This window comes from Nyctibius grandis, chromosome 13 (genome assembly GCF_013368605.1).
Source record: "Nyctibius grandis isolate bNycGra1 chromosome 13, bNycGra1.pri, whole genome shotgun sequence".
Taxonomy (NCBI): Eukaryota; Metazoa; Chordata; class Aves; order Nyctibiiformes; family Nyctibiidae; genus Nyctibius; species Nyctibius grandis.
In genome coordinates, this window is record NC_090670.1 from 9,479,320 (window position 1) to 9,505,087 (window position 25,768).

General features: G+C 45.9%; 1 protein-coding gene across 1 annotated transcript; it reads left to right on the plus strand.

The window, feature by feature from the left end:
* Positions 1–1,571: 1,571 nt before the first annotated feature.
* Positions 1,572–13,966, plus strand: IL13RA2 (interleukin 13 receptor subunit alpha 2). The gene is made up of 9 exons (XM_068412079.1): positions 1,572–1,653; positions 5,237–5,388; positions 7,529–7,682; positions 8,144–8,264; positions 10,117–10,301; positions 11,055–11,212; positions 12,065–12,209; positions 12,921–13,023; positions 13,924–13,966. Exons 1-9 carry the CDS (start codon positions 1,572–1,574, stop codon positions 13,964–13,966), a joined length of 1,143 nt encoding a protein of 380 aa, XP_068268180.1.
* Positions 13,967–25,768: the final 11,802 nt, after the last annotated feature.

The following is a 25,768-nucleotide window of genomic DNA, read 5'->3' on the forward strand; positions in this document are numbered from 1 at the left end:
TCTCCCCGCCCAACTCTCCAGCCTGTCTAGGTCTCTCTAAATGGCAGCACAGCCTTCTGGTGTGTCAGCCACTCCTCCCAGTTTGGTGTCATCAGTGAACTTGCTGACAGTGCACTCTATTCCCTCATCCAAGTCTTTAATGAATATATTGAATAGTACTGGTCCCAGTACTGACCCTTGAGGGACTCCACTAGATACAGGCCTCCAGCTGGACTCTGTCCCATTGACCACCACTCTCTGGCTTCTTTCCTTCAGCCAGTTCACAATCCACCTCACTACCCGATCATCCAGACCACACTTCCTCAGTTTAACTGCGAGGATGCTGTGGGAGACAGTGTCAAACGCTTTACTGAAATCGAGATAGACCACATCCACAGCTTCACCATCATCTATCCACCGGGTTATGTCCATTGTGTGGACAATGTAAAGTGAGTTTGTAATCTGAAACTCACTTTGTAATGTGAGTTTCATTACTCACAATGTAAAGTGAGTTTGTAATCTGAAAGGATCTCAGTGATGCATTGCGTGTTCATGTAGATGTCACCATGTTCTTACGCAAGCAGAGCTCAAGAAGTGCCTCAAGCTTTCGGAAAGATTGATTACTGTATCTCTATATCTAATCTATGTGATATCTCTCTTTCTCCCCCCTCCCTATCTCTATCCAATCTATATCTATGCCTGTATCTATATGTAAAAATTAAAGAAAAAAGTTATATTCTTTTTACCTGTAATCCATGTACTTTCTGGCACAGGGAGGCAGGCTGGGCTGGTGTATCCATAGGCAGCGATTCCTACTCACCTTCAGCATGAAATCTGAAGGAAGGAAGTTTCCTCCTGGAAACTCTGCTCCTCTTTCCCTGTCAGTCCCCATCTTCCCTCCAGCAGACCTGCTCAGGAAGAGAAATTTGTCCCCTTCAAAGATTATCACGGTATCTAAGAATACTTCTCACAAGCATTCCTACCATTTCTTTTTTGTTGGAGGGTGAATTAGAAAATAGATTCTCACTCTCTCTGATTTTTTAAAATTATTTTTTAGTCACCAAATCCTGAAACAAAAGCCAAAAGCACTGGTGACAGTTGCATAAGACGTGTCTGTTTATTGGATAAGGCAAGGTTCAGACTTTCTGTTTTGGGTGGTTTTTTTTAATGAAAATGTCATTGCTCTGAGGCACTTCCTACAGCAGGCGGCTCAGTCGCCCAGCTGCATCACCCCTTCCACAGAAGACACGCGGCAGACAGCGCGGTGACTGAAGTACAGGCTGACGTGCCTTCGGAGAATGTGCTTAGCTAGCCAGAAACTATTTCAAACGAAGCCAAAGTCATGCGTGTGTTGTCATCCCCAAAAGTTACAAATGAAAGTCCTCTGGGAAATGATTAATCAGACTTGGTAAATGAGTAAAAAGGCGCTTGTTGTCAGTGCTCACCCCGCAGAGGGAATGCCAGGGCCCCACTGATGCGCTGGAGCCTTTCAACTCCGCTCTGTTTCTCCAGCCTCCTCGCACGCGTGCCACAGGACTGCGTTTCTGACGCCGCACACCTTCCAGCGGGAACCCCTCACGTCTGACCTCTGAATGGCTCTCCAGTGGCTTTATGCTCTCTCCGTGGCACTGGTGTGGGGCTGCGTGGTCTCTTCCTCCTCGTCGCACACTGCAGGTAAAGCCCAGCATGCTGTTCGTGTCCCTGCCTAACGCATGCTTCACGTTAACTTGGGCCCTTTATGAAGTTAGTTGTTCAGCCAAAGCTGTTCTTTGTGTGTGTGTGTTACAGCAAGTGGCTGATTTATAAACCTGCAATCAATTGTGTAAATATATTGTGTGTTTAGTGGATATTTTTCTGAGTCACTTCAAAAGGAGCAGAAACTGCCTTTGGTGCACAGCGAATATATTGTTTGATATAGAGTTATCAAATATAAATACCACTTGGATACATAAATGCTCCTGAGCATGGTCCCAGCAGGACACACTGTGGGTGTAAGAAACGCAAGGCAGAAGAGAATAAGTGGGGAATAATTGGAGAATAATACTTTCTTCTAAATGTTGCTCTGCAAGTTATCATCCATGGCAAAGGCACTTCAAGCACCCTTTGCTTCAAGCCTTCAAGCACCTCTTTGTTGCACCGCACCTGCCAACCCCAGCCCTTTTGGCCTCCAGTAGCTGGGACTTTGCACCCAAAAGCTTTCCTTCTTCAGAGAGACACCGAGCAGGTCTGGACCTCCCTGCTGCAGGCAGTGCGTGGTGGAGAGGTGAGAACGTGGCCAGGAGGACACTGAGAGGCTCCCTGTCCTGCCAGCCATCACGCACGGAAAGCTGCCAGCAAACACACCGTTACCATGCCAAGCGAAGCAGTGTTGCCTTTAAAATGGGCTCCTCAAAACACGAAAGTGACCTGTACCTCTCTGACCAGCACAGAGAATGCAGACATAGAAGATACGGGCGGGCATCTGCCAGGCTACCATTTTTCCACTGGCAAAATAGGTAGAAAATAACAAAACCTCCTGCTGCTTGCAACACCTGAGGCACCACATGGCGCGGGGCGAGGCAGTGGGCAGCAGCTGGGGATAAGCAGATGGATAGTCATCAAAGCTACAATGTTCAAGCGAACGTGCATGGCAGCCAGGAGCAGGTGGCCATGAGGGCTGCGGCCACAGATTGCACGTCGCTCTCTGACTCACTGCCATGCAACCGAGGTAGAGAAGTTGTTGTGTTTTTTTTTTTTTTCCAAGAAACATTCAGGAGCAGCTTTACTTCAAGACTGGATAATGAAACAGAGTATTTCTAGTCCTGTGTTCCGTATGAATGATGTGAGTGAGACTGGTTTGTCATCCTGTGAAAATGAGAAACTACAAGAGGCAGTGCTGATATGTAAAAACCAATCAAATCCCAGAATGCAAGCTACATCCCACAAAGCTTTTCCCTTCCCTTTGAAATCCAGCCAAAATTTATTTTGCAAGAATTGCTGTTTACAGTTGCGATTGTTTTGAAAAAATATTACTGTTTGGTTCAAGCTCAGGATGGAAACAAATTCCACAGCGTTATCATTTCCAGCCAGAAATTCCATTTTTGAGCAATCTAATCCTCTCTTGACAGCTTATCATGAGGCTCATGACAAAGGCTAGTAGCTTTTTGCTTCCTTGTTTGCATAGCTGCGCGGCTCAGCATTTTTCCACTCAGAAGGAGCTTCCTGAGCGCAGGAGAGTCCACCTCACAGTCCTGCCAGCAGATCTCCTTGGCCAGCCTGCTATGGAAATTATGTGTGCCAGCCACCATAATGGAGTTTGACTCTAGGACATAGTGCACGGGTGATGTGGAAGCCCTCCCTCACGCCAGCCCTGGCGGGCTCTCAGCCTGGGCTGTCTGTGGGAGGAACACCCCTTCGCCTTCTCCCCCCTCCCTCCTCTGCACGGCTATAAATGGCCGTTCTGGATGAGCCACTCATTCATTTTTTAGCAGCTGCAGCTCTTCAAGCACCATTCCTGCAGACTTGCTCTTGCCCGTGCTGCTTCTCCCTTTCCTGGAGCCTTTGCACTTTTGTGAAGACCCAGGAGGTGAGTGAGATGCCTTCACCTCGCCCCCGCTCCCAACTCTGATGCTCACCAAGAGCCCAGCTTGAGCACTCTTTGCACAGGCAGAGCTGCCTGTGCCCCTATTCCCCCTCCTCTGCCCATGATGGGAAATCTGGGCCTGTCATAGCATAGCGACATCAGACCCTCACCTCGTGCAGGAACATGGGGCTGATGAATGCAAGATATTGCACGTGCAGGGCCATGCCCCATTGCCCCTGGAGCTGGAGCAAGCCCACCACCACCCTCTGAACCCAGGATGCATTCATGGGACTCACAGCTGGTGGAAGGGAGAGCGTTTAACTTGTTACAGTGAAAAATACATAAATTTTTCTCCACATTATTATAGTCTATTGTTCCTTGCCCCAGCACTTCCCTAAATACACTGCCATGATACCCTGCTTTGCCACTTAACGTAATAACAAATCTCCCATGGAACTTTACATGATGGGAGCAGTGGGATCTTAAGACTGCTGGCAGTGGTGTGTTTCATTTGGGGGAGTTTCCTTAGAAGAAAGAAATCCTCCCTGCGAAATTTTCTGCAAACTTTCCAAGAAGCATGTTAAAGTTTGATTTATATCACCGTCTTCCACTGAAAGGTATTCTCAGGGTCTGCTTTCACAATGGATTTATTAAAAAAAAAAAGGAAAAAAATTGTGCAAATCCTGACAAAGACATGAAAAAGGTGTCAGAGAAGCCAGTGACCTGGAGGCCAGACTCAAACAGAGAAGTCGTGGCAATGCTGGGCTGACACTGCCGGGAGATGGCCTCCAAATCATCGTGAAAAAAGTGTGTCATGCAGTGAGTATGTAGAAATCCAAACAGATAACCACACCTCTAGACAGTGGAGAAAAATGAGCTTAGATGTTACAAAAATTTACTTCGTTTGAACTAATAAAACTGAATAGCCAAACAGCTTTCGTCGTGGGAATGACAGCTCCATAGAGAGCCAGGCTTTTAGGAAGCATGTCTTAGTACAGAATTAATCCATAATATGCTGATTTATTAACATATGCCAGCACCTTACAATAGCTTAATAAAAGCCAGATTAACTGTAAAAGCACATTTTTGTATAGCTGATAGATGTCCAAAATAAGAATGATTTTAACCCTGTTTTTCTGCTTCTTTATGGTTTTTGTCTTGGTTTTTCATTAATCTATCTTTGACATGCTTGAAAGGAATACTTAAAGCAATAAGGGTGATTTGTGTCTGTTACAGTTAAAGAATATGAATTGCCCTGTGATCTGTCACCCTATGTTGGTGTACGTGCCGAACACAATGTTTGCAAGGATACTTGTCCTGACAGTCAGTAAATATCATAAGTTCAAAGTAATCAAACGTAGGACTTGAAAGGTCATCCCAAGACAGCAGTTTTGCTAAAAACATCTTGAAAAAGAGTGTGAAAGATGTGGCATTCTTTGTGCCTTTTCAGTGGTCCTTGAGTGTTTTCTCTGAGCATCAGCAAAACCTGTTTTTTGCAGGGTGGGCAGGAGCAGAGCTTGTGCATGTTTGTTGAGAACGGGCTACTCAATGGCCAGGGCTGGACCTGGCCCAGCAGTGCTGCCCTCCACATCCACCAGCTGCATTTGTCATCTAATCAAATTTCATGACTTTTTTTTGGTTTTGTTTTCTTTACATCGACACTCTGGTTTACCCCCTGCTTTGTTTTTAATTTAGTTGCTCCCCCACAAGATCTTCAGATCACTGACCCTGGACTCTTAGGTTCTCTCGATATAGAGTGGAAACCTCCACCCCATGTACAAACCTTCAATGAATGCACAGTAAAATACAAGTTTGAATACCGGAACACTGGTGACAGAGACTGGAAGGTAAGACAAGGCACGGTTTAATCCTCTTAACTCCAGGCTTTAGTTCCTGCATAGGTTTATGTTTGCATTTTGAAGAGCAGTGGTACCAAAGCAGTTCCAGCTTTCCATGAAAAAGCCAGACTGTTCCAATGGTGTGAATATTTTGCCAGACGGGAACAGGAACATGTTTTGAAATGTAACAGCAGCAGCACTCAGAGAAGGGGCTGTTTCTGTCAGAGGGTGTGGTGCTGGCTGCCAAAATAATCCAATAATATCTAGTAGCATTCCTCATTGTAAAAGGCACTACACTTTTTAGAAAAAGTCTTTACAGGGCTTGAACTGAAGCTCAGTGTCAACAGATCCTTAGGGATGCAAAGTGATGAATAAATAAAAGATTAAATTTCATTAATTATCCTAATGCTCTAACATTCCCTTTATCCAGAAGGGTGTTTCTAATTACCATTTACTTTTGTCTTTTAGATATGGTTGACTCTTAACTCAGGTCTACAATAAAATTGTCAGTCTTCTCTCACTAATGTGTAGCAGGGCAAATAGCAGACAGGCACAGTGCAGGAAAGGTTGTAGGAATATATTTTGGGAGTGCTTAGAAGATGAAAGCTGCTGCAGGGTTAGGAAGGTAAATGCAGCGGGGAGAGGAGAAACCCAGCAGTAGGCTGCTTGATTGGTGCAAAGTACTGAGGAACACATGAAAAATATGCTGAGGATGTCCCCCAACAACCCAAAATACAGACTGGTGTCCTGAAAGAAAGAGAGATTTTTTTGCACAATCCTAAAGCAGGAGTACTAGAGAGCTTGCCAGCTCAAGCGCCCGGGGAGAGAGAGAAGGAACAGTCACATCTGGTTAGCAGTGCTGTGGACCCCAGCCTCTTGCTGTGAACGGTTTCTGCATGTCCTGCATGAGCTGGTCATCTGCTTCATCCGCCCGAGACAGCAAAGCCAAGCTGCCCAGCTGCGCTCAGGCATCACACAAAAGGTTTTGGCCCAGCCATCCCATGGGACCCTGCAGAGATGGAAGAGCACAGTGCCTCTCACCCTGTTTCAGCTATGGATTGCAATCACGAGGTCATGGAAAGGGGCTCTTTGACCTCACATTGGTCATGATGCACATCACACTTTGAGCCATGCAGATTCTTCTATGATGATTTTAACTGGCACTTAAAAAGAACAAAGGAAAACAGTTTTTAAAAACACATCAGAATTCCCTAAAACACAAATAATAAAAGTCTCTTATACAAGGCAGATGTAAAAACTAGAAAAAAAAATCTCTGGTGCCTTGCCAAAACCTTGACCCCAGCTAAGGTCACCAAGAATAGTCAGTCTGAAAAAAAAACATGGGACATCAGCGGAAGCAAGAGTCACCAATGTCTGTTAGAAACACATGGCTCAACGTGGCTCTTACACTCTGGAACTGCTGACAAAAAGCCTGACTGTGGGCTGTGCCATCGCAGTTCCTGCTGCAGCATGTGTATGCTTTTTATGGCACATTACTTCTGTCCAGCTCGGGCTAACATGACATTCTCTCTCTCTCATCATTTGTTGTAACTCTTGCCAACTTATTTTTCCCTTGTGTAAAATAAGGGTGAGTAAGTCTGAGGGGAAAAAAAAAAAAAGAAAAACCTTCAGAGGGGGTGCTCAAAAAGTCCCGCAGAGGGCTAAGCCCAGCGGCATGCGGTGGTGAGCCCACACTGTGCTGCCTGGCTGCTGCTTCATCCTTGCAGGGGGTGGTTGTGATTCCCATGGGAACCAGCAGTTACAAGACTCGTTGTTCCTTCTGTTTCTGATTATCTCACATCATGAACAAGAGCCTTTTATCTGGATTTATGGTGGTATCATTGTCAGACCCTCCCCTGGTGCTCCTGGCTGGTGGGGATCCCTTGAACCATAGTCTGCTCTTGTCTTGTGGGATGGAAGTGTGCTAGTGTCCTGTGGGATGGAAGGACTCAAAGCCAGCGAGGCTGGGCAGAGCAGGTGGTACAAGAGTGCTGGAGAAGCACTGGGCAGGAGAAGCAAGACAGAAATGTAAAGAAACATTAAAGGACATAAATGAGCCTACTCGCAGCTAGATCAGGAGCGATGATAGCTAATTCTGCAGCCCACTTAGCGACAAAAGAGGTGCTTATAAAGTCTGTCTTTCAACCAGGTTATTTTTACTAGGAAGCTAAAATTAAGAGTTGGATTTGACCTCAGCAGGACTGCTGAAGTGAAGGTACAGACACTGCTCAAAGGACGGTGTACCAATGATGTGGAAGTGCAAAGTGACTGGATATATGCTACCTTTCAGGTCCCATTGCAAGGTTAGGAGCAGCCTTCGGTACCTGCTGCAGTTTCACAATTTGCATGAGCCTGTTGCATGAACCACTGCTGGCTGCTGCATGGATAAGCCATTGCAGGGCTTGTTGAGGTATAAGACACCAGAGCATTTCTGCTTCCACTGGCTGTGGTTGTCGTTACTGGATACTTGGGGCTCATTTCCCTCTACCCGTACTCCAGCTCTGCTGGGTTGCCCTGCATGAGTTCTACTACTGAATGAAAAGGTCAGTTATGCATCTTTCTGCTCTTAGTACAGTGAACTGGCTTTTATAGGAAACAGAGTACTTGGCAACAAAACTATCTAATAACAGTGACTGGCCTTCTTTTCTTTCCCTTTTTTGTCTTTCAACTGCAGCACACAATTGTCCAAAGATGTAAAATGATATTTCTGCTGGGCCTGACAGGTACATTGCTAAATAGTGGTTATTTTCTTCTCATTTGACAGGAAAACTGGAATCAGAGGTTCAGAATTTCCACTGCATCTATCATGACTGGGAATATCTCAAGTGCACTTGGCAACCAGGTCTCCTTGCTTCTCGCAGCGTACATTATGAACTATATTATTGGTATGTATCAGCAAAATAGAAAAACATCCAGGCAGCCACCAAGTGAACCTCTCAGGGTACTAAAATGCCACAGTAAATATGCTTTTATGGCTGGCAATGCTATTACACGATCCACTCAGAATGAGCAGAAATAATGTTCCACATAACACATGCCTTCTGACAAGGAAATACCAAATCCCTTCTTCCTTCCTTAAAATCAGGCCCGTGCTGACCTTCTACAGGGAGTGCCTTCTCCCTTCCTCCTTTCCCTTTTATTCACCCCCATGGAGTGCTTTCTGCATGTTGTCCATCGTGAAGCCTTGTGCTTTCCCTTTGCTGAACGTACCTGGATCATTCTGGCTGCACATTTACCCTGATCACAGTGCACAATCTCTATAAGACAGGATTAAGCAGGAGGTTACCAAGCTCAGTGAACCCTATACAAACAGCAAGGCTTCTTGGCAACTAACAGTTTTACTCTTCAAATATATTTTCATAGCCTTAGCACATCTCGTACAAGCAAACATGCTGCCAAAAGGTAGTAATAATGCATGTTTCTCAGATGTTTCTTTTATACTGATGCCTAGTGATTCTGTTCTGAAAAAAACCCCACAAAGCTAGACTTAGTGTTCTGGACAAAGTAAATGCTGCATTTGTGCTTCAATTCCTGTGATACTATGGTAAGGATGACTAGTTAGGAAATAGCTGGGTTTCATGCCTTTGGGTTATGTGTAGAAAACCATAGCTGCTTTTTAAAAATAGTTTCCAAAAATAGTTTCTTGGAAATAGTCTTCAAAGCAGAAACACTGATTTAAAGCTATTTTGCTAACTACAAAGGTCTGCTTGAAGGAAACCATGGAAATTCGTTATTTGTTCCTAAAAAAAAAAAACAAAACACCACAAAAAAACCCAACAAGCTCATCCTTATTTAACCGCCTGTAACAAAACCAGGCATTTGGAGCTGGGTCCCATTGTATAACGAGTGTGGGTGGGAACACAGCCATGGCATCCTTTGATCCCTGTGAGTTAATTTTTATAGCACTACTACGGGAAGCTTTTCCCCCAAACATAAGGTGCTGTGCAGGGAAACTTTCATCAGGTGTAAAGTACAGAGGCTGGATTCAGCCCTGCCTCACGGGCACTAACCCAGCGGGAATCTTAAAAAGTCATATGAATCACCACTTAGTATTTCCAGGATGGGGCCAGCAGCTAAGCTTTGGGGCGTGGCCCCCAAAGACAGGAGGCAGTTTGAGAGGACAGGGTTGTGGCTGCATGTTAGCTAATAACCAGCATACCCATTCCTTGCTCCCACCCCTGGGTTTCCATTATGTGCCCGTGTGGATGCATGGGACCTACCCGCAATCAGCCGTAGCAGCTCATTAACACTCATTACATTCATGGCACATGTCACCTGCCACAAACCACTGCATTTTAACTTGGGAGGGGACCTTTCTGCAATTCCAGAGTTGGTGGCTGATGGTGCCATTAAGTGCCCTATGGGAGGATGGGTGTCTCCGTGAGCAGGGGCCAGATCCTGCCCTGGCTCCACTCACCCAGTGGCACCTCATGAAGCCCCTTGTGCTCCAGGAATGGGCTTGGGGAGAGGCTGACACAGCCTACAAACCAACCTGGGAAGCCATTTGTGCATGTTAATTTGTTTTTTTTCTCTTCCTCACACTTTTCCCATAGCAGGAGTCCAGGTGACCGATGCATAACACTGTGCTTCGGATCACTTGCGAAAGGCAAAGGATGGGTAGGATACAGGTGATACTCGAGGCTTAGGTCCAATCTTAAAAAAAAGGCTTTACCGAAGTAGTAACTGCCATTGCTTTGCTTAGGTTTTTTTTTTTCCATTTTCCTAATACACTGCTAGGTATGAGGGGATGGACCACGCAGCGCAGTGTGATGTCTATATTCAGGAGCACGGTATAAACATCGGCTGCATGTTGCAAAACCTGAGCCAGGCAGAATATAAGGACCTGATCATTTGTGTCAATGGCTCGGCGGCAGCCACTCTGCTACGGCCGTTGTATGTCACCCTTCGCCTTCACAACCTAGGTAATGCTGGCAGGAATGCGGCAGGGCTCTGGGGACCCACCTTGTTCAAACCAAGCCAAGGGCTGGGGAGGACTGAGTGCAAGGTGTGATGGGGTCTGCCAGAGCAAAGGTGGATTTCAAACCCATCAGAGACAGGGAAAGGAAGCAAAGCACAGCATGATGTATAACCCGATACACATTCTCGCTGTTTATTGTGGGCTCTTACCATGCTGATGCATTTACCCACATGTCAATGTCAGGAGGATAAGTAACTAGTCCTCCAGTTAAGCCACTGGGCTAATAAGCAGGATTCCTGGATTCAATTAGTGCTGCCGTGGGCTTCATGTGTGGCTTTGGGCATCTGACATAAACCAGAGCCTCTCCTGGGATGCAGAGAGTGTCAGGCCAACACCGTTGCGGTGTCTCACTGCAGGGGCCGAGGCTGCCCTCGCAGCCCAGGGAGGGCTAGCTGGCCATGCTTCGAGGGGAACGTGCCGAGCACGAGCCTCACACTCCAGCGTTTCAAAACCCCCGCACTGCAGCCCAGAGCAAGGGCCCAGCCCAGCCCACGTGTCAAGTTAAAATAAACAACCCACCCTCCAGCCTCAGCGGCATCCTGCTCCTGCAGCATCGCGGCTGATAGCAATGGGAGCTCAGAAATCCCACCAGCGGAGAAAAGGCACAGCGGTTGGCTGTGATTAACTGAAGCCTTTCCTAGCAGGAGCTGTTTGATTGCACCTCTTGACCTTCTCTCTTTTTGTTCCCCCCCCGCAGCAAAGCCCTCTCCCCCGAAGCAGCTGGTGGTTTCCATGTCTGCATCCGAGGAGCTCCACGTGGTGTGGAGCCCACCAGGTGGGGAAACACCGCCCCAGTGCCTGGAGTACGAGGTTCAGCTGGCAGAAGAGCAGGGGGAGGCCAAGGCTGCCTGGGCGGTAGGGACAACACACGCCGTGCTGCTGGGAGGGAAGGGGTGGGGGGACCCTGCCCGATGGCCAGCAGCGGGGAGGCACGCTGGAATATTGGGGTTCGCAACGAGTTGCAGATGGCGCCTTAGCTACCCTGTGCATGGGCTGCACAGGGACATCAGCGGGTGCTGCCGGTGGAAAATGCTGATCGGCTCCTCCGTTGCACGTGTTCCTACTTAACACCGTGACCTCCAGCCGCAGCATTTGCTTTAGCAGTACCAGATCCCAGCGTGAGTCTCTGAGCGATCACTTTCTCAGGCCTCCTGCCTGTTACCTCAGAAAGCTGTCATCACGGAAATTTAAAGTTTGTTGTGGTTTGTCTTCCTGAATATCGTGGCACAACTTGGTCCAATGAAACTATAATTCTAATCTCTCCAAAGAAGTGGCCTGGGACACAACACGTCTTTTATGCATGGTGCTTCTTCCTTGTGCGTTATCCAGGTGCAGTTTTGATAGCAAAAATGGCAAGAACTAATTAATCATAGGGGACATCTGAAGGATTTTTTTTCTTCAATTGCCATATTCTACACATGAGTCTTCTTAACTTAATGAAAGATTCCATAAATTAACAGGTATAAATGGCAACATACATGATGGCGCCTGCCAGACTGTATGTATTTTCAGTAGATTCTTCTCCATAATTATCTTATTGGCATTAGCTGGTCCAAAACTATTATGAAATCATTTAAAACTGCCAAAACATAATCCAAGGGTTAGCGGAGCCTGGAGACTATGTTCAGAAACATCAGGCCATGCCAGAGAGCTACTGGTGGTGGCACGTAATTCCTTGACATTTGTTCTCTCTGTTTTGTTTCTCAGTCTGTGTCAACCCAAATGGAGACCACTTTAACCATTTCCAGAGCAAATCAAAGCCACATTTCATGTGTTCGTGTCAGGGGGAAAACAAATATTGTCTGTGCTGACCAGGGCTTTTGGAGTGAATGGACGCAGGAGTGTTTCTCTGGTATGGAACCCGAAGTAACCAGCGTTTCTTTTACATCCTTTATAAAGCCTGTTTGGGACCAAGCACTGATGGCTGCCATGGGCACCTGCTGGTGTCCAGCACTGGGGGTGGTATCCTGGTTTAGTTACACCCTCAACCTACTCTAGCACAGCCATTCCTATAGCTTTGCATCTCCAGTGCACTTAGCAGGCAAGCCCCAAAATACTAACACTTCTACCCCAGCACCTTTCCCCACTGCACAGGGACAGATGTGATGGAGAAGTGACTGCTTTGCAATAGAGGGCATATGGTACTCAGAGGCTCTCTGGTGACTGCTTTGCAAGAGAGGGCACGTGGCACTCGGAGTCTCTCTGCAGGGCAACCTCCTGGCTGCCCCAGACCACAGAACAGCTCCTTTGCACCCCATAGGCTCTACAGGGCTGTCCCCATGTGCGCTCGCTCTGCTGCAAGATGCAGAAGGCAGGGAAGAGGCACATAATGGTGGCTACATATATATGCAAGATATATGTTACCCTGAAGGAGTATGATACTCTATACAGTAACATAGACCTGGCATATATCTGTAATAAATAAATGAATGAATGAATGAATGAATGTAGGGTAACAAACCTGGACACGTTGATTTTGCATCTGAGCCCAATCTTTGTAAGAGGTAATATGGCTCATTCTGGAAGCTAACATTTTCTTATTTACTGTCATTTACCTTTGCAGTGTCCAGAAAGGAGGACAAGCAGCTATTTATCCTCATTCCAGTCATTCTGAGTTTGTCAAGTAGCCTCATAATATTTATGTTGATTGGCCAGTGCAAGAAAAGGTAAGCACCAAGGCAGCCTGTCTATGCAATGTGCTGTTATGTGGGTGTCAGACTACAGTTAAAATGAAACAACATATTAAATACTAAGAGCCAAACATTAATAGATGCTCTAAGATTGGACACCAAACAACAGTTTATTTTCAGGAAACAACCTTGTAAATATGTCTGTTTCTAATATGAAATGCCTCATAACAACCCATAAACTCACAGCAGAGAAACAAACACTGCTCATACAAGCCCAGACTGCTTCTGTTAAAAGCAGCAAAGTTACTTGCATGCACAGTGGCATAAATAAGGCCATTATCTTGCCCCAAACCACTCAGGCAGCAGACGTTTGTACTGGTTGTGTTAAAGAAGTGCCATTTTTATGGGCTAAAGCTATATTCTCTTTGTGCTCCCATCCCAGTTGTTTGCATTCATATCAATGACGGCACATGGGGAAAGGAGACACAGTCGATGAATTTGCCCATATCCATATTGTTGGTCTGAAGGATCACTTAGAGAGAACTGATCCCCTCGTACTGATAACTGTTATCTTTTCCTTACAGCCATATAGTGTAAGCAAGTGGGTAGCTTTCCTAATATGCCTTTTAAGGTGTCACTGATGAGGGAGAACTGGCTATAGAAATACCTTTGTGTTGTCTCAGAGATGAACTAACACCTATTTGGTAGTTGAATGAATGGAGTCTGGGGCACACACTCTTCCATCTTTATTTTGTATCTGCCTTTCAAGTGTTTTGGTTCATGAAATTTGGACAAAGTTTAGATGCTAGCAAGAAAACTGTGGAAAGCAAGTACTTCCCGCATTGCCACTGGGATGTGGCGATGTGTGATGAGGATGCGGTATCATGTCCCCAGCTGTCTCCCGGTGCTCAGAATAACATCCTGTGCCCATTTCAGATCCCCAGCAGGAAAGCCACCGCATGCGTCAGTGAGATGCTAACTGTGCTTGAGACTGCTGCACGCTTGTGTTTGATGGATTACTCTTGGAACATCCCAAGGACAGCCAAGAAGCCCTGAGCTTTCTATAGTCCACGTGGGTCTTCCCTACCTGCTGCTGCTTGGAATGCTGGTTGTTGCAATTCTGGTCCTCAACGGGCCCAGGAAAACATTGGAGGAGTTTTAAACTGACTCTGGAGCAAGTTGTTTCTGATAACAGGACAAGGGAGAAAAAGGAGGCAGTGGAAACTGCCATGAATAAAGATAGCATGTTCCTCTGTGGGTTTGTTTTTTTTTTCTTAAGGACTCTAGAAATCTGCCAACAGGAGACACACGGAAGAGTAGCACCTCACACACAATGCTAGGTACAAACGCCTGCATCTAGCCACTGTTCCCCACCTTGCTCTTACCACGTCTTCCTAGCCCCCAAATACTCAGCCTGCTGAGAGCATCTAAATGCCGAACGTGAGCTACTTGAGCTATTTATTTCATTAACTGATATGTCTTATCTGTTGCAAAGCTGAAGTGGGCACACCTTGAGAGAAACTTTTGCTGTAAAAAGGCATGATGACAGCTACTGCAACGGACAGATGCTTCAGAGGAGAAGTGAGGGTTACGCTGACACAGGCAGGGTGGGAACTTCTCTAGGAAGTGGGCACTGGTACCAGAATTCAGCAAAGCACACAAGTTGTCTCTCAACACCACGTATTCAGCTGTTGAAGTTGCTGACTGATTTTTAAGGAACTATTCCCTATGATGATGATAAAAAAAACAAATTAAAAAAATCAGCACTAGATGAGACACTGTCTTCCAAGCCCATTCTGGTTTTTTTTGGTCAAAGAACTAACCAACTCAAACCCAGAGGTTTAGTGTGCTTTCATTTCATCTGAACAATCCAGAAAACTTATTTTCTTGCAGGAGCATTTATTCAAAATGGGAATTTCTAGTGATCAGTGGAAGCTCAGAGAGAAAATCAAGTTTGCATCAATCAGCTATGTAAAGAGCCATGCTAATCCAATCAGGCACAAAACAAGACAGCAAGTGCTGTCTTACACATCCAAATGCAAAATTATTCAATCACTATCAGCTGCTTCCACTGGTAAATGGGCAACAACCCAATGTTATTTGGGGAGCAACCAAAGGAGGAAAGCACCAGAAAAAAATGCTCTATGCACAGATTGGAGCAGAAATGAAGTTTTCTGGCTGTTGTTATTCTGATGAGACACAACTTCTGCCTCTACTGTCTACTGGGACTTCCGTCCAGCCAGCATGGGATGGCTTTACCTTTAAAAATACCTGTGAGCATGCAATGGGCATAGAAATACTGTGTTTTATCTTGATGAATGTAGCACATTAGAACTGGAGATGGGAGCTGGACTTGCAAGGCACTGAGTGATCTAACAGAGAAGGTGAAAGGGACCATGAGAGAGGGAAGGAAGCAGGAATAAAGCTGGCTTGGCCAGAAGCAGCCCCCAGCCCCAGCTCAGGGACAGCTGGCCTGCAGACAACTCCAAAATATGCTCATCAGAACAATTCAAGGGAATGCATGGTTCATACAACAGGCCAGATGCAGGAGGCTCAGGACAGCATTTCCTCCTCTGTGTTTGGGAGAGAGCAGCTCTTTGCTTGGTGCCCTCTCGCCACCTGCAGAGTCCCCTTCCTTCCCTCTCTGGTCTCCAGCAGGATTTCTTCAGTGACAAGGGGCACGGCCCTACAGCATGGCTGCCCTGGCCGGCACAACGCAATCTCTGGGAGGATTGAGCCTGGATCTCCTTCTCTTCAATACCTGGATGCGCAGAGATGCTCAGCCAAGCTCATTCTAAGGTTTTTGGATACTTTCATGAACTAGAGGACTTTGGCACACTCAGAACTGGGTAGAATCATAGAATGGTTTGGGTTGGACAAGACCTTAAAGATCATCTAGTTCCAATGCCCCTGCCACAGGCAGGGCCAGCTTCCACTAGACCAGGTTGCTCAAAATCCCATCCAACCTGACCTTGAACACTGCCAGGGAGGGGGCATCCACAGCTTCTCTGGGCAACCTGTGCCAGTGTCTCACCACCCTCACGGTAAAGAATTTCTTCCTAATATCTAAATCTATCCTCTTTCAGTTTAAAACTGTTCCCCCCCTCGTCCTATCACTCCATGCCCTTGTAAAAAGTCCCTCTCTCACTTTCCTGCAGGCCCCTTCAGGTACTGGAAGGCTGCTATAAGTTCTCCCTGGAGCCTCTTCTCCAGGCTGAAAAGCCCCAACTCTCTCAGCCTGTCTTCATAGGAGAGGTGCTCCAGCCCTCTGATCATCTTCATGGCCTCCTCTGGACTCGTTCCAACAGCTCCATGTCCTTCTTATGTTGGGGGCCCCAGAGCTGGACACAGTACTCCAGGTGGGGTCTCACGAGAGTGGAGTAGAGTGGCAGAATCACCTCCCTCAACCTGCTGGCCATGCTGCTTTTGATGCCCAGGATACGGTTGACCTTCTGGGCTGCAAGTGCACATTGCTGGTTAATGTTGAACTTCTCATCAACCATCACCCCCAAATCGTTTTCCTCAGGGCTGTTCTCAATCCATTCTCCACCCAGCCTGTATTTGTGCTTGGGTTTGCCCCATCCCATGTGCAGGACCTTGCACGTGGGTTAGCACCTGGGTTATGGGTTTTCAGAACTGCCACTGCCACGAGGGCAACAGTTACTGCACTAAGAATAATGACTAAAACCAGAAAACACACGAGAAAAAACTATTGGAAAGAGTCCCATTGAGAGTTGCCATTACTGGAAATAACTCCTGGTAGGCCTCTGATATTCTGCCAGCCTCTTAAACAGCTTTAATGTCTACTAAAAACACATGAGCACATCGTGAACCTCCCTCAGGGGAAAAGCGAGGCAGGCAGCTGGAGCCCACCCTGCTGCCCTGGGTATGCTGATACAATCTCATCCACTTCACCACGTGGGAACACCAGGTGCACGCATTTTGTTTGGGCCAAATTGTGCGGCAACCCCGACCTGATGGACAGGTTTAAGCTGGGTTAAACTTTCTAGTCTAATTTTGTCCAAAAAGAGGTAAGAAGGGAAGAAGAATTAAAGAGAATGGACGCAAGTAAGAGGTGGCGAAGGAGAGGATGTAGTACCTCTGCAGCTAGAACTCACCCCAAAAAAAGATCAAAGCTATTTTGGGAACCACAAAATACAAAATTTAGGCTGAAGCCTGCCTAGAAACCTGCCTAGTAACAGAGTGATAAATTAAGTACATCTACTTATGGTATCTGTATGTACAGGAGCGTTTAGGTAAGGAAGGGTGGGCTTGGCCCCGGTACAGGGCTCCCCACTCATCAAACTCACCCCTGCGGAGGGTCCTCACCACTGCAGCAGCAGGACATCCCCCGCACCCTCCCCTTTCTCACAGCATCACACCTGCAGCATGTGCAAGATCTAATCCTAATAGGTGGCCAGCTGACAGTCCTGAACCTTGCTAGAATTTCAGTAGTATGCTTTTTTCCCCTATGTTTATAGAATTACACTAATTATGTATTTCTTTCACACAGTATTTGCATTACAGTGGTTTAATTCATTTGCTGTAGTCCATAATTAATATTTTCAGTAAAGCACTTTCAAAATCCATCCTTTGGCATACTTTGCTCTTATTGTTCCCAGCTCATGTCTGGGTTCCCCAGTGTTTTTACCATCTTGGCCCCACATGTCTGGTGAGGCACGCCTTTGCCAAACATACAAAAAGTACTCCTTTGCATACCCTTGAGTTTAGGGTCTTTTTTCTGTCTTTGACTGATAAAGTCTTAAAGCCATTTGTTGAAGAATAAAAAACAACCTTTCCTACAGAGTTTTTTTTCCCTAGAGAATGTCAGTACTTGTCAAATATATGAAAACATGATCCTGTGCATGCTGCAGGGAAATGCAAAATCAATTTGCATCTGTCATATTCTAACTGCTTTTGGGAAGTAGCAAAACAAGGAAGGCAAATGCCAAGGTCTCTGAACGCACAAAATCTCCCTCCTTCTCTTGCTGAGGTCTATTTTCAAGCTGCCGACAAGAGAATAATTTAGAAACCAGTTTACCTTCTGTTTCCTCATTAGCCATCCTCATGTTTTTTCAGTTTTCTGACTGGCCTCTGAATACAAGATTTTGAAGTGTTTCAACCCCTTATAACCTGCCAACGGCTGAAAGACATAAAGCAAGGCTGGCATCTCTCAGGAGCTTTTTACTCCTCTTACACTTGAGGAAATGAAAAGGTAGAAGTTGTATCTCACCGGCTGAAGCATCTCTGCTGAAGTTTTCATCTAGTCCAGGCACTAGAAACTCCATGGCCACTGGGTGTCAGCAGATGGGCTTGAACGCAGAGGAGGAGGAAAGCAGGTGCAGCATCGCTTCTGCCAGAATCCAGTATTTAGCACATGAAAATTAAATAGAGGGGACAATGGCTCTCTCACTGTAAGATAAATGAGTTTTGTTCTTTTTGTACTGCTAAGCGAAGAAGTGTCACACCGTCGCTCCATCAGTCAGCGTCAGGCTGACTGCCAGGTAACATCACCCCTTGTGCCTTGTGGCGTCGTGACCTCGGCCCCAGCGCTGCTGCACTGACTGCAGCTGCGTCTCCCATGGCACGTGCCAGCCAAAGCCTGCCCCTGCCCTCCCTCCCACGCTCGTACCACTGAGCACCCACAGAAATACTCTATGGGCTGAAACTGGAGGCTCGGCTGAGTGGGGACTGTGCCCCACTCTATGTCCCTGCTGAGGCAGGGAGGCATCAGTTCCTGCATCCCAGAGCCACCATGGGTCCCAGCACCCATCCCAGAGCCACCATGGGTCCCAGCATGCATCCCAGAGCCACATGGGTCTCAGCACCCATCCCAGAGCCACTGCAGCTCTAGGGAATACATAGATCTTGAAAGGATGTAAAGCAGCACAGCCCTTCTGGCTTCAGCTTCCAGATGTCGAGGCTTTGGGAGTGCAGTAACTAATGATATCATCTAAAGCGCTTCATGGGCCACGGCAGATTTGCAGCTCACTGCCTTGTGTGGTAGGGTACATTTGAGAGCACTGTCAAGCTGTTTATGTCTATGTAGAAGCTGAATTTTCTCAGGAGGGTCTGTGGTACTCATAGCTTCAAGGCAAAAAAGTACAGCTGATACATGTGCTTAACAAAACAATTTGAGGCCACATATTGTGACTGAGCTGTCTGAACAGCTGAAACAGCTCTTCAAACCATCTGTGTCAAGATCCTCTTCCCGGAATACAGACAGATACAATCAGCTGATAAAGGTAAGCATGGTAAAGGCATGTCACACCTTTGGTGTGCTTCAATGCTTCCCATCACCAAAGCACCAGGGACTTGCAGGAGTCATTTTCATTTAGAAAAAAAACTCCAAGTAATAAATATCAGGGTTTTTTTTTTTTTTACAAATCAAGGAACACATTCCTTTAATAGAATTCACTTATCTAGATATCTTTATGATTTAAAAACAAACGAAGGGTGGCATAATGTTCTTCATTGGTATTCACACAGTGGTGGAGAAAACATGCATACCAAACAGAAACATGATGTTCTTGGGAGAGGAAGCTCTATATTTCAAGGCTAAAATTTGTAAACACATCAGTTCCTCACCACCCAGGAACAGGGTCAGGCTCAGAGCACTGAAGAGCTATTTATCTGCCCACATTTGCAAAGAAAGGTTGCACTTGAACCTATGCCAGATAAACCGAAAATGCCAAGTGCTTTGTGTGAACGTGTGCCGCTCTAAGTGCCCAACTGTCCCCAGCTCCATCCTGCTTCGGATCTGCTGTTGATCTGCCTGTGTGCTGACTGCTGCAGCAGTCCACAGCAAGCCTTTTCTGCCAGTCTGCTTGTGCAAAACCTGATTGTCACAAGGATTGCAGCCTTCCGGCTGCCCTTGGACATGTCGATCTCGCCTCCCCAAGCACCCCTCCCTGCGTGGCCATGGCACGCAAGTGCAACTTCAGTAACAGCAAACAGATGCAAAGAATGTGTTAAACCAGTCGGTGCATACAACTTTTTCCATGGAATGACTACAGAAAATTTAGTCAGGAGAAGAAAGCAGAGACAACAGATGTAGGTTCCCATCCTGCCTCTACGTACCCTTACCGCAGAGCCGGGGACACCCAGGGAGCCTGGGAGAGCCGCTGTGCCACTGATCGGTCCCATCTGATGCACAAAGCCCAGGAGAGGATAGTCCTTGCCTTTTATCTGATGATGTTCCAGCTCTTAACTGTTGAACTGGAAATATGTCCCAACCTTTGGGACTCTCAAATTGGTCTTGGCTGGTAGCTGCCCAGAAGTTTGTGCCCATGCTGCCAATTTCTTTAGAAACGCTCACACTGAGAAAACAATAACCTTGTTGCCTGACAGGTTCAGCTGAGTCCACTTCTAGCAACAGAGAGGCCAACAACACAATTTATTTTACTGAAGAAAAAGCATGAAGTTCCTGCCTGCACAGTTGGAAACGCAGTGACAAAGAAAAGCATTAAAAAAAGTCAGACAGTGCAAGCACAAAGCAGGCTCTCAGCCCTTAAAGCTGCTCACCAGTGTTTTTTAAACTACACCAGCTAATGGCAGCCCAACAGGACATTACCTCAACGCTGCAGCTCTCCAGAGCTGACTGAGACTGGCTTCAATAATACTCCATATCCACAAAAATGCTGTTGTGGGTAAATAAAACTTATTTATGTGACTGCATGCAGTCAGGCTCGGGCTAGCCAAGCTGGTTGATTCTGGATGTTTCTGAGAATGCAAATGAAATATTGCTTCATACAATTTGGGGCCGGCTCAGGGCTGGAAACACAGAGGCTTCATGATCCCTTGACTTCACGTTGTCCTACTTGCGGGAGATGCGCTGACTTGGCATGACCTCGCCTGCCTTCCTCCAAGATTGTGGCATTCTTCAGGAACCCCCAACACAGCTGAGATCTCTGCTGGGCATTTGCACTTACCTGTTGCTTTGAGCAGTATCATGATTTTTGGGATGTGTGGGCTCTGCAGGAAGGGCACTGAAGTCTTCCTCCCCAAAAAGTCACAGAAGAGCTGTTCTAGCCTTCAGTCAGGGAAAAGGACCCTGGTTAAAATCTTCAGTGGCTTTGATAAGCATCCGTCACCAGCACCCGCCTGTTCTTCTGCAGGAGGAGACACTAACATCAGCAGCACGCACAAATGTAAAACCACTGTAAATTTTAACAAATGCAACCAGGCAGTGGTCTAACAGGCACCAGCCTACAGATCGTTTTTAGTGTATCAGCAATTTAAATAACTCAAAATGCCACAATTAGATCCTATTAAAAACATACGTTGGATAATTAGGCCGTATTTTAATTAAACATTAATCTATCCAATTTGTTGAACTAATTACAACTCAAGCACAGGAAAGTTCAGAACAGTGGATTTAACGTGCCCCTGTGTGATGCTGCGTGGTTCATTTTTCAAGTCACCTAACACCTCGGTGCTGACAGCCCACTGGAGTGACAGAGCAGCAGCCCTTGGCCCAGGAAACTGCTGGGGAAATTGTGTTTACATGCTAAGAGATCCTTTGTTTTTGGGGAAGCAGAACATAAGGTAACATTCATGCAAGATGTAATAAATAACAAGGATTGCTTCACAGTCTCAATTTTCCACAATAAAAACTTGTGACTTGTGTCACTGCTAGACACTTATCCACTCGCCAGGCCCCTCCCCAAACCCTTGAAGCTGTGGCCCAGGAGGCCAGGCTTTTGCAACCTTCTCTGCAGTTGCACTGCTCAGCGAGGAGTGGAGTAAATCCCGTGGGGCAGGGTGTAAGGACACGCTGTGCCGGGTTGTAAAACAAGCACCCTCTCAGCAGGAGTGTGCAACTCAGGGCACCCTGCACTGCCAGACTCCCTCCCCATGTACCAACAAACCCTCCCGTCATCAGCAGAACCCACAATTCATGAGAGTTTTAAGCAAAATTTTTCAGTGTGTAGCTCATGCACTTGACTGTTCATGAAAGATCTTCTGGTGTGGTTCTTTAATCATTGATTGTCTCGTATATATCTAAAATCACTCACCCGAAGACTCTTCATCTCCATGTTGGTACAGGATTGTAGCATCCCTGCACAGCCAAGAGGGAATGACACATCACATAGATATTCTGTCGATTTCTGACAGCTTCAGAGCAAAAGTTTCAGTGTGGGTAAAAGCAAACAAGCAGAGGACCTGAGACTTAAAAGAAAAATGAGGGAGAGGCAGAACAGTCAGTAAAAATTTCATTGTTAAAAATGAAAAAAATAAAAGCATTTTTTGGTACAAGTACCCCCACCACTACATTATCACTGGAATAGCCCATGTTTCACAGTGAGACCTACAGGTGCATTTGATCTCCCCATCACAGGTTTCCCCTCACCAGCTGTTCAGCTATTCTGATTTTTTCAAGGGAAGACTGAAGCATGATGACATCTCCTGTTGCTCTCTGGAGGCTCTGGGATGTGTGTGTTCATCTGTGCAGATGTGTGTGTACATGTGTCCATCTCTTCTTCTGCTGTACCTGCCCAAGGCTTGGTGGTTTTTGTACGCTTTTTCCCACGAAAAAGCTTCTGATGCTTTTTCCGCCTCAGTCTTGAAATGGAGACAAAGCCAAGTGCAGCTCTTGGCTTGGCGTGTAGCTATCCTAATGATACTGTGACCCAGGGAGGAAACCCATCCAAGAGACATCTGCATCTTTATCACATGACAGACAATGCTTTTGGAATGCCAGATTAGCATAATTTGTCTGCAAGAATATCAGACACCTTTCATTAGCTCAAAGCTAAACGATATTTCTGAAGAGCTGCCTGTCGTTTTTTTTTTTTCTTTAAAATATGTTTTTCTTTTGGAATTTGGGTCTCCATATCCAGGGCCCTTGTGGCTCCAGCACATCAGAAGACTGCAGTCAGCCTGCTGACTTGGAAGGGAAGAGCACTGGCCATGCTCCACACCAGTGATAAACATCTTCGTAGGGCTGTCCAGAAGACAGACACTAATGGCTGACATGAGTGTCTCTATAGAAAAAAAGGCACTAACCACACTGTTCATGCTGACAACTCACACATCACCTAACATTAGCATCTTCAAATTATCTCTCAGATGAAAACTATTGCTGACTCACAAGTCATTAAAAGGAGAACCATGCTGAAGGAGGATGCCTTGAGGCTCCTCAGCATTGGCTCTGAACCATATCACTTCCCAAATGCCACAGCCTCTGAGTAGCTGCTCGTCTTCAGTGAGCACAGGACTGAAAGAGCAGGCCATTGTCCTCAAAGGACAGCCTTTGAGGCCTTCAGAGGTCCCCAAAGCCACCATGGCTGGCTCCATGGATGCTACACCCCAGACTTGTCTGTGTGGGGCAACACATCACAGATGTAGATGAGCCAGCTCAGGTCTGCAAGCCAGGTTGCTCAGCCACAAGGATTAGCAAACATGGCCAGCCTTGCTTCTGGCCTCTAGCAGGGAAGGCTGCAGGCCCCTACAGCTCAGGAAGGTGCTAGTTCAGGGGCTGACCCCACGAGTAGACCCCTTGATGCGAGTCAAATGGGGCAATGTGTTTGCTGGGTCGAAGCCTCTATGTGCACGCTCAGTCTCACTGGCAGCCTGCCTGCACGTCTCCCATCTGGTTTGGGAAACAAAGCAATCAACACATTTCAGCCTGCAGCACTATTTCCAAGGAACTATTTTCACTTGTACAGTCTAAACTCAAAACAAAACACCACCACACACACTATTCATAAGACAAAACTGTACCTGAGCCGAGGTTTGAGGACTGACACAAAACTTCCAGCGGGTACTCCCACCAGGCAGCCCCAGGGCAGGGCTTCTTGAGGCACCACCACGGTTAATGACTACAACTCAGGAGAAGCAAAGCTACTGTGGGGACAATCTGACTTTGATTAAGTTGAAAAGAACTGAATCCATTCTTCAAATTGAGGTAATCTAAAAAATGTCATTTTTAACATTTATTCCTGAAGGGAGCAAGGAGAAAAGGGGGAATAGTTTATCCCTGTCTTCGTATTTAACAAGTTTTGGGGTTGGAAGTGTTGGGGTATCTGCTGACATTAATTTCTGTTATGAAGAAACTGTGGGCCGTACTTCAAGTGTGGGAGGAGAAATGGAAGTTATCCTCATCCTTATCACCACTTTTTGTTGTTTTGTTTTTTGGTCAGGATATATTTTTCACTCAGGAAAGATTTTAACTGGGGACAGATGAAAGAAAGAGAGGGCATGTTCATTTATTTATTTTCTGATAGACCATGAAAAAAATTAAGAGTGATTAGACCAACAAACTTTCTTTAATAAATTAATAGCAGCATCACAAAACCCTGATGTGAATGACCCAAAGGAAGTTGGGTAAATGACAGTATTTAACCATTCACAAAAATGTTATCACCCGCTGGCTGGGAGAGAATGCAGGCGCTGTAAGGCAGTCCCCTTGTCTGTTTGTCTAAACAAGTGACACACATCAGTATGGGTCCAGCTGAGTTGCAACACTTGACTTATTTACAGTTCTGGTGCTGAATTTTTAAAAAACATTTATAAAAATTCTGTAAATTCTCTGTTCAATTCATGTTATTTACATCCAAATATAGTAGGTTCCCTTTTTGCCCATACCACAGAACTGGCAAGGGTAAAACATGAAGGCTCCTATGCGAAGACAATGCCTCTGTGTGGACTTATACTGTTTGAGGATGCTGTGGAAAATGAGCTATTCACACATGACCTATTCACACATGTGCTAGAAGCTACCGTAATTCAACTTATTGCTAAATATTTTCAAAGTCTCTGGTTGGCTTTTAAATATATATATGTATATATATGTACACACTCACACATATATATACACATACATATATACATGTTTGGAAAAGACGTGCTATGAATTCACTCAAGGAAAAAAAAGAACTTAAAAAGTAATGTGATCTTTTTTTTTTTCTGTACTGTTTGAGATGATAGTCAAATTTGACTCAGAGCAAAGGGCAGTCACTGAAGGCACAAGTTTGTGTTTCTGGCCAGTCCTTTTCCTACTGGTTACCAGATTTTTTTGAGAGGCAAGAGGATTCCCAAGCATTTAAGACCATGGCAGTATCAACAGGCTGGCACATGGTTCATCTCTGCTGCCTTCTGCAAGCAGTAAGCTCTGCTCTGTGCTGGGATACCTCGCCTGCCTGCATGGAAGTACTATGGATTTTTCCTAGGAGGGGATGAGGGAGAAGAGAGGACCGTCAAATTCAGTGCATCAAGCTGGGAGCAACGCAGCAGCAGCTGCAACCTGCATGTTGTGTTTTGGTAGTGGCCTCAGCGAGGTTGTTGCTGTACGCAGCAATGCAACTGCACAACATTATGCTAAAACACTAGCAGAATTTTCCATTTCTTCTACAAGTGAACACAGCAAGCTTAGAGTACAAGCAGTTCACGTTAGTAAAATGTAGTTTATCCGTGCCTGGTGTAAGCTTTTCTGTTATGAGGGTTTTCATAGCCAGAGGCTGTCAGTGATGCTAAATGCATCCATGTTAGATGGGCACTGCAGCATTTGTGTGTTAGTTAATGAAGATGTAAAAACCTTATGGGTGATATCTGGCATTAGACAATACTCCACACAAGGAAAATTGTATGATAGGCATCACCCCAGAGGCATAGTGCCAGAAAGACATGATGCCTTGGAGGGTTTGTCCACACAGGAACACAGAGGAAAATTAATTCAAATTATACATGGTGTGAATTAAAAGCAGATTACTTAAACTGCATTAAATCCCAATGTGGGTGCTTTCATTAAGATGTAAGTGGTGTTAATATGATATACTAT

Excerpts from the sequence above, each read along its gene's own strand:
- IL13RA2 (XM_068412079.1), top strand. The coding sequence starts at position 1,572 with ATGGCTCTCCAGTGGCTTTATGCTCTCTCCGTGGCACTGGTGTGGGGC. Across the intron at positions 5,389-7,528 it reads CTGGTGACAGAGACTGGAAG|GTTATTTTTACTAGGAAGCT; the intron begins GTAAGACAAGGC and ends TCTTTCAACCAG. Across the intron at positions 10,302-11,054 it reads CCTTCGCCTTCACAACCTAG|CAAAGCCCTCTCCCCCGAAG; the intron begins GTAATGCTGGCA and ends CCCCCCCCGCAG.